Below are 8,219 nucleotides of genomic sequence, written 5' to 3' on the forward strand. Positions count from 1 at the left end.
GCTGGTACTGGTAGAATTAACAAATAAATTAGTTAAGGTCAACATGCTCTCGAGCCTTATTTCCACCCCTCTAATTTTTTTTAAATTGTTTCTTGCCAACATTTTGGCAGTCTGCACGTGATTTTGCATCACAGCCGAGGAGGGCCACGTAACTGTCCGGGCCGCCCCTGTGACGTCACAGGGCTGCCCTGAAAGGGATAATGACACAATCGGCCGCAGGGCAGCAGGGCAGCGCAAAAAGACACAGCCAAGAGCAAAACACAAAAAAACAAGAACAGATTGTTAAAAAAACGACGTGACAAGGACAAAACGAGACCAAACACGTTGGTAGCACGCCATGTGCAAAATAACAGAATAAAAATAAGTGTTTCCGCCCGGGATCGAACCGGGGACCTTGTGCGTGTGAAGCACACGTGATAACCACTACACTACGGAAACGGTCATGTCAATGCCCGGACCTTAACTGGTATTCAACAAAGAGTGAGAGTGAGAGAGAGCAGGTCTGGTGAAAGTCGTCCGCCGAGCCGGTGGGCGTGGTGTGCCGCCCGGTGAGCTGCCTACCCCGCAGGCGCGCCGAGCTCCCCAGGCTCCCCGACGAGGGGTAACCGGCGGGACCCGGTCGCCGCCGTGCGGGTCGGCCACCCATCGGACACGAACGCCTCGGCGGTCGTCACGTGACGGTGGCCTCGACGGTGACCTGGGGGCCGGCGGCGCTGAGGACGCAGGCCAGCGTCGCCGTCAAGGACACGCGGTCCAGGGTGACCCCGCAGGGCGGCGGCGGCGCCGGGGGCCGAGGCCGAGGAACGGTCCACGCCACCGCGCACGGCTGGCGACAAAGTACGGGCGGCCAACCGCGTCTCAAAGCGCGCGAAAAATAAAACCGACTGATTAAAGAGAAAAAACGCACTTACAGCTTTTGCAGGGAAGAGGACGTTCCCGCAGACAAGAGTTCGGAGCGAAACAGCCTCCAGCACCGACCAGCCGACCTAGGGAAGTGAAAAATAAAACCATCATTGGGGGATTTGAACCTAGCAAAATGGCGGAGATCATGGCAGGATAGTTAGTCGCTACCAATCACCCGCCGACTTCGTGTGCCGGCCGTGTGTCACTGCGGGGGACACATGGCACAGCCACGGCAGCCGGAGGCCTTATCTGCAAACTTCGGCAATCTTCGGGTTTCAGTTCGGCTCTCATAAAACTCTCGTGCGGCCGCTAAGACCAAGACGCGCGGCCGTCATAAATACACAACGACGGACGCGAGGGGTAGCGCACCTGCCCTGAGCGTCCTAAGTTTTGGGTTCAAAACCCAGATTATTATATATTTTTAAAGTATTTTTTTCTGTTTTATGGCCACTCTGCAGAGCGAAGAGTAAGAACTATAACGGCACAGGTATGTGCGGGAGAGGGAGAGTGGGTGAGATTCGGTGCGATAAGCTTTTGAGATCCTAAGACATCGTGTTGTTTCCAAACCTGGCCGCCAAACTGGTCGGGGCTCCACGACCAGGGTGCGCCCAGCGGCGAGGCGAGGGCGGCTGTCAGAAGCCAGGGCAGCGTGAGGGCGCTCAGGGCGGGGGGCAGGGCGGCCCCGGGGGACGCGCGCTCCGCGACCAGACCTGAGCACCACCGCGGTGACGAGGGTCGGGGGCACCGGGCGGACGACGCGTGGCTGGCGCCTACCGGGGAGCAGCTCCACGGCGTCCACGTGCCCGTAGAGGCGGAGCAGGGCGTCCGCCGTCCGCGCGTCGCCGCCGGCGAGGTCCAGGAAGTCGCGGTGCGCGGGCAGCCCCAGGAGCGCGCGGTAGCGGGCGTACGGCTGGAGGCGGGCGCGCCGGCCGTCGCGCATTAGGCGCTTGGTCCAGCCCTTCACCAGGCGCCCGCTGTTGTGCGCGCACGCCTTGGGGGAGGTGGGGAAGTGATAGAGACGACGGTGGTCGACGCCATCCTGGTGCTATCGCGCGAGTGTAGCGGCCGCGCACCTTGCCGGCGGGCTGGGTGGCCGCGGCCTGGAGCACGGCGCCGAGACCGCGCTCCACGACCAGCCTCTGGTTAGTGAACATGAGGTCCGTCACGTTGAACGCGTCGTCGCCGACCTCGAGCACGTCGGGCAGCTGCCAGCCCCAGAACAGGGCCAGGGGCAGCTCGGCGGGCAGCGGCAGCCGCTGCGCGGTGTGCCGATGGTGCGGGGCGGCGAGCTCGCGAAGCAGCCCGGGCGCCCGAGGACCCCAGCCCCACACCTCGGGCACGACCTCCCGCAGCAGCACCAGCACCATCTCGGCCGTCACCACCCTCCGCGCCGTCTCGTACAGCCTATCGCCGTCCCAGTGCGGGTGCGCGTCAGCGAGCAGCGCGGCCACCCGGTTGTGCTCCCGGAGCCACACCACGGCCATGGCGAAGACCAGCGGCGTAGAGGACAGCTTCGGGTGGCCCAACGCCCAGCGCGGCTCCGCCTCGGGCGCGGCCGCGTCCCCGGTCAGGTGGTAGTACGGCAGGTGGCGGCGGCGTCGCGCGCCGGGCCCGGTCACGGGGTACACCATGTCGACGGGCGCGTCCTCAACGCAGGCGGGGAACTCCTCGCCGTCGACGAGCCTCGACAGCAGGCGACCGCCCGAGGGGGCGCGCAGCAGGCGCCGGGCCGCGTCGCTAGCGCCGTACACCTGCCTGGCGTCAACCTCGAGGACCAGGACGACGTGTGCGTGAACCGGCTAAACGAGTGCAACCCGGGATTCGAACTAAACAAATTTCGGAGACGACACTTATATCACACATACCTGCAGGTCGCCGGCTCCGGCCTCAAACTGATGCAGGAAATGGTGCAGGAAGGCGACCGACAGGAGGTTGGCGCCAGTGGGGTCCGCGACGAACGCGTCCGGCGGCCTGGCCAGCACCGCGTCGAACACGTCCTCCTCGCTGGGCAGCCGCCGGCGACCCGCGAGGCCAAGGGGCGTGGGACACCCCGCGGGCACGGCGGGCAGCAGGCGGCCCGCCCCGGACCGGAGGGTTGGGGTGGCGGCCGCCGCGCACGTGTCTGTCGTCAATGGCGACATCGTACCGACGTCGCGTCGATGTCACCCTACCGTGTCGTCGAAGTAAGTAACCGAAGCTACCGGATAAAAATATCGACATGTAAGCTGACGCTGACCCGTGTACGCGAGGCGCTGCGCCGCGCCGAAGAGCGGCCCCAGGAGGTTCGCGGCGAACCGCCACCCGGGCGACGAGGACGCCGTCAGGAGGCCATCCCGGAGCCAGCGCCCCCAGGTGGCTGCAGCAGCGCGTGTGGAAGTAAAACAACTTTGTCTGTCGGCGCATTGCCCCGTCCTGGTACCGCCGCACCACGCCATATGTGTGCTGCTCCACAGTGAAATGACGGTAAAAACAATATCGAAATTTTGCCTTTTCGATATCGTTTTGACATTTTGACATCGTTTCGGTGTGTAGTGTATCGCACGGTGTCTGTACCGATGTGACAGCGCCGGCCGTGGTGACCTGTGCCCTCGCACCGGCACCTCCAGCCGTCCTCGCCGTCCTCGCACAGGCCGCCGTTCTCGCACGGCAGCGAGCAACACGAGCGCGCCCACCCGCCGGTCCGGTTGTCCGCCGGGGCCGCAGGGCCGCCGACGACGTGGGGCTGACTGTTTCGCATCGACGGAGGCCTCCTGGAGGGTAGCATGGAGGCGGCCAGGACGCACCCCACCAACGCCACCCAGGCCCATGCCGACCCCGGCCGCCACCCAGTGCCCACGAGGGAAGACCCGCCTGGCAGTGTGCAAGCCTTTTTCGCTGCCATGGCAGAAATCTCTCTCTCTCTCTCTCCCCTTTTATGAAGTTTCGGGAGGAACTTTTTTTGTTGTTTCCAGGTGCGGTTTCCCTTTGCAACACTGCTCCCCTGCGGCCTGATTGTCTGCTGTTGCCGTGTTGACAATGCCCCCGGGACGGGAGATACGTTAATCCCTCCCGCTGACGTTGTCGGGCTGCTCCTGCTCCCGCATTAGCACGGGGGCGGACTATAGCGTCCCGTAGACAAAGCGATCCACCCCCGTTGATATGGCGGCCGCCAGGTCCACGACGAGGAAGGCGTCCGCGACGGCGGGGTCCTCGTCGGCCATCAGGGTGAGCGGTGAGGCGCTGCCGCCCGGGCGACGGTCGGCGCCGCAGGGGTTGGAACCGGAAAAGCTGGACTCGTGGTTCGGTAAGCGCGGGGACACTTGAATGACCGGGCGGTTTGACTGGGAGGGTGGGGTTGGAGGCGGTACTGATGCCGGCGACCGGCGCAGAGGGCGTGTCGCAGCCGTCGCGCCGCATCCAGGACCTGGTGAGGCGGAAGCGCGAGCGCCACGACGGGCTGGTGCGGCAGCTGCGGCAGGAGCTCTTCCGGGAGCGGAGCGCCGCCGAGAGCACCGTGGCCTTCATCTCCGCCAACCTGCGCACCGAGCTGGACAAGGCGTCCCTCATGGTGAAGCTCAAGGGGCAGGAGGTGGCCGGGCTGCAGCAGGCCGACGCCCGCGCCTTCGCGGAGGCCGTGGCCGCGGCCGGCGACGTGGTGCAGCAGCTCACTGAGCAGCGGCGCCGCGCCGTCGACGCGTTCTACGACCTGCTGCTCGACGTGGAGGGCGAGCACCAGAAGCGCGCCAAGGGCGCCCTCAAGAAGTACGGCGCCGCGCTGGCCTCCAACGGCCACCTCCCCCCGCACCGGCTGCAGCCCGTGCTCGACGCCGAGAGGAAGGTAGAGGACGACAGCCGGCGGGGAAGTCCCACATGACCTGACGTCCTCGCCACCTCCGTCCTCCTCGCCCTGTCCCACAGGAGGTGAGCGAGCTGCATCTGCGGCATGTCATCAGTTTCGGGGACCTGCGCCTGTGCCTTAACATGCACGCCGAGCGAGACTGCCGCCGCTTCAGGGAGGCCGTGGAGAACACCAAGCGCCTGGCCAGCGAGCAGCGGCAGCGCGGCGCGCTCACGGCCATACAGTCAGTGCTGCTCATGGGCGTGCCCCACGCAGTCAGCTACACCCAAGTGCATAGATGATATCTGTATTAGTAGTTTACAAATATTTTCAAAATACAACAAAAATATTACACGTTATTTCGCATGTTTGTCATTACATTCGAACACTAGTCTAAGACAAAGTGCTTTAACAATGAACGACTCAATGATCTCCTTGCAGGGAAGCGGGAAACAAAGCATTAGATGAGTACATTACATCTACATCAATGGGTCGCAGAAGTATGGAAGATTTTGAAAATAAACTTGATGAGCTGAAGGTTGCAGTAAACTGGTCAGAGTCCTACCCATTTTTTGCTGATAGTGTGAAGTGCTGGGCAAACTACGTCCAATCTCATTTTTATCAAATAGGTACTTACAACTATGTATTGTAATTTGTGGTCTCCTTGATGACGTGTTAAGTGAAAAATCAATATGTACTTATATATTGAGAACTAAATTGCAGATTCAGAAGCCACAAAAATATCCGATTGTCTAACAGAAGGACTCACCCAGCTGAAACAATTTTGCATTAATGAAATAGAACACCTTAAAGATTTTCTAATTAGTGGCGAATTTACAACAGCAGAAAATTTTAAGAAACTGGAGAGAAATGTTTGTTTACCATTGATAACAAGCATTGATAAAAAGTTGTCTGAAGACCCTGCTAGTTTCACTGTAACTATCACATAACAGAATTTTTAAACTAAAACAAGTTTATAGGCAAAAACAGTGTATTGTAACATATTTACTGGGAAAAAAATGCAGGTCTCCTTGAAACAGCGACTCAAAAAGCTGACAATGAGATTCGACTCATTTGCATGCCTCCTAAGGGAAGCAGGAGAAGTGTGGGATAAATTCTGCATACTTCAGGGATTGTGTCGGCAGAACACCCTCCAAAGACTACATGATACAGTGCCACAAAGAAAAAAATGCAATGAAGTAAGAACTCGATTGCCTAAAACGGCTAATAATGTTTTGAAATGGCCTCAGAAACGACTATAGTAACATCAATACTCTGTTGCAGGCAAAAGAACAAAGAATAGCAAAAATAATTGTAAAATCAAAGGAGGAAACTAACAAACACCACCTTCAGGAGAATGTTTCCAGAATATTCAGAATTTTGGATGAAGTTAAAAGCAGGTAAATCTGTTACAGAAGCTCATCCTTCTAAAAATAAGAGACCATGACAGACTCATTTTTTCCTCCCTAGTCTTGAGAATATGCACAGTAGAGAGAGAAATATGATAGAAGAACATGCTTCATTATTTAATTCTGAACTAGACTTGTTTGATACAACTGTTAAAATGTTTTTGGAAAAACATGAAGGACTGCATGTAAGGTGTGACTCAGCTATATGCATCGCAAACCACTCCAAAACCTTTGATTTGATTGAAGCTATTGCTCAAACAGTAGATGAAGAAAAGGCAAGGTAATTAGCCAATGCATAGGTCCAAACAGCAAGATTCAGATTAAACATGGAGTAATTAAACAAATTTTCTGCCATACAGATGCTATGAAGATATTAATAAGTTTTTAGTGGGAGATTTCAAAAACAATGCACAGTTGGAAGAGAAAAATTGGATGCAAGAGCAGACAAGAAAACTAGAAAAGGAGATCAATGTCATTCTAGATTCCCACCAACTTAGATACAGTGAGATTCAGTCTGTTGTAGAAACTTCTCGGATTACCCAGATGGACAACAATGAAAAGTCATTTGCTACACACAAAGAGGTGTGTATTTTAGATTCATAATTTCTAATTTGCTGATGAGAAGAGTTTAATTAGACCCATGTTTCTAATCAAATAGGCAATTTTAAAAGTGACCAATTCATTCCAAGAGAATCTAAATGAAGTATTTGTCAAGGAATTACTAATTTTCACAGACTTCAGCTCCCAAATCAAGACACTAAAAGAGAGAGGTTTGAGAGATATGATCATGAACTCAGTGGGATCCACAATTGAAGAGGTTTAATTTTTTTTTGTCTTTATTGCCTCAGGTTTTTTTAGTTTGATTTCTTTTACTAAATGTAATGTAATGTGTGTGTATATCTTCCAGGTAGACACATGCTATAAACTGTGTAAAGAATCCATTAAAAATTTGAATAATGACTTCCAGACTACCGTAGAAGAACAGATAGTCAACCTAAAGAGAAACAACCTCCAATACCTAGCTAGATTGAGGTGAGTTGTCTCCAACAAAAATTGCAAAGGAAACATTATCAACTGTAAAAAAATGTTTAGACACTTTTCAGATGGGGGAACATTTTCTGAACAAGAAATAGCAAAACTTAAATCTGAGATAGTCAACTTAGAAGAGTATGCTGAAGGTCTTGCAAAAACTAATGTGATGTCGCTCAAACAAAGAAGTAAAGAATGCTGCTCAGAGGCAATGAAACATGTTACAATATGCAGGAGAGAGTATGTCAATCAAGTTCTATGGTGGTGACTGTTTAATGGTACCTTGGTTAATAAACTAAAGCTAATAAAAGTTTGCAGCTCCACCAGGAGGATCTTAGCTTCACTAGTGATGTTACCCTGTTGATTCAAAAAACTCAATCCCAGCTTAAGAAGCATACTCTTGCATTGAAATACGGAGGAAAACTATTAACAGAACAAGTTGCAGATCTAGAAGATGAAAAGAATAATGAACTGTCAGACATTAACAAAAAATGGAGGTAAGAAAATGGCGACTGGTCTACTGTTTTGTTTGATTTTCCTGTTTTAGTCTAAAAAAAAACAGGGGCTTGGTAAATAATCTTTTGTACTGTCCAGGTATGTCACACAAACAGTTACAAGAAGATCAAACTGGCTCTTGACAAAGAAAATTGAGGAGCCCATGGTTGACAAGATAGAAGCATCACACCAAAGTGCTCTAATAATTCATGATGAAAATGGTGACTTCCTTTCACTTATATTTCATACTTTGGCTGCATCATTGCAGGAAATTGAACATATAGTTGTAGTAAGTTTTGCCATGGTGCAGGTTTTGAAAAGAGAAATAATTGTTATGTTGAGAAGGGGAAAGGAACCAATAATTCTGAATGCATGTTCTCTCCTCTTTGTCCAAGGATTTCAATACCAAAAGGACAGACCATAATAATCCCCCAAACAATATGCATGAAGAGGCGAAATCCTTCATGACAGGTGCTGCTTCAAAATACAGGCTTTACCAAGAGCAGTGCCTTGATGTGTGGATTAATGAACTGGCAGGTGAGTTTCCTCATGGTCTCCTCCCTCAT

General features: G+C 53.6%; 2 protein-coding genes and 1 non-coding gene across 3 annotated transcripts; 1 reads left to right on the forward strand and 2 right to left on the reverse strand.

Moving 5' to 3' along the window:
- Nucleotides 1-365: 365 nt before the first annotated feature.
- Trnav-cac (transfer RNA valine (anticodon CAC)) lies at nt 366-438 on the reverse strand. The gene has a single exon. It is a non-coding gene; the product is annotated as a tRNA-Val (tRNA).
- Nucleotides 439-1,344: 906 nt separating this feature from the next.
- LOC113206724 (prostaglandin G/H synthase 1-like) lies at nt 1,345-3,784 on the reverse strand. Its single transcript, XM_052271162.1, has 5 exons — nt 3,457-3,784; nt 2,769-2,974; nt 1,977-2,702; nt 1,678-1,894; nt 1,345-1,355 (listed from the first exon to the last, which is right to left on the reverse strand). The coding sequence occupies exons 1-5, from the start codon at nt 3,782-3,784 to the stop codon at nt 1,345-1,347; spliced, it is 1,488 nt and encodes a 495-aa protein (XP_052127122.1).
- LOC113206693 (uncharacterized) lies at nt 2,897-5,186 on the forward strand. The gene is made up of 3 exons (XM_026422900.2): nt 2,897-4,186; nt 4,272-4,720; nt 4,801-5,186. Exons 1-3 carry the CDS (start codon nt 4,042-4,044, stop codon nt 5,020-5,022), a joined length of 816 nt encoding a protein of 271 aa, XP_026278685.1. The 5' UTR covers nt 2,897-4,041; the 3' UTR covers nt 5,023-5,186.
- Nucleotides 5,187-8,219: the final 3,033 nt, after the last annotated feature.

Source organism: Frankliniella occidentalis, unplaced genomic scaffold (genome assembly GCF_000697945.3).
Source record: "Frankliniella occidentalis isolate FOCC.00 unplaced genomic scaffold, Focc_3.1 Scaffold151, whole genome shotgun sequence".
NCBI lineage: Eukaryota > Metazoa > Arthropoda > Insecta > Thysanoptera > Thripidae > Frankliniella > Frankliniella occidentalis.

Excerpts from the sequence above, each read along its gene's own strand:
- LOC113206724 (XM_052271162.1), bottom strand. The coding sequence starts at position 3,784 with ATGGCAGCGAAAAAGGCTTGCACACTGCCAGGCGGGTCTTCCCTCGTG. Across the intron at positions 2,975-3,456 it reads CGGCCGGCGCTGTCACATCG|TGCTGCCCGCCGTGCCCGCG; the intron begins GTACAGACACCG and ends GGGCGGGCCGCC. Across the intron at positions 1,895-1,976 it reads CCACCCAGCCCGCCGGCAAG|GCGTGCGCGCACAACAGCGG; the intron begins GTGCGCGGCCGC and ends ACCTCCCCCAAG.
- LOC113206693 (XM_026422900.2), top strand. The coding sequence starts at position 4,042 with ATGGCGGCCGCCAGGTCCACGACGAGGAAGGCGTCCGCGACGGCGGGG. Across the intron at positions 4,187-4,271 it reads AAAGCTGGACTCGTGGTTCG|AGGGCGTGTCGCAGCCGTCG; the intron begins GTAAGCGCGGGG and ends CGACCGGCGCAG. Across the intron at positions 4,721-4,800 it reads TGCTCGACGCCGAGAGGAAG|GAGGTGAGCGAGCTGCATCT; the intron begins GTAGAGGACGAC and ends CCTGTCCCACAG.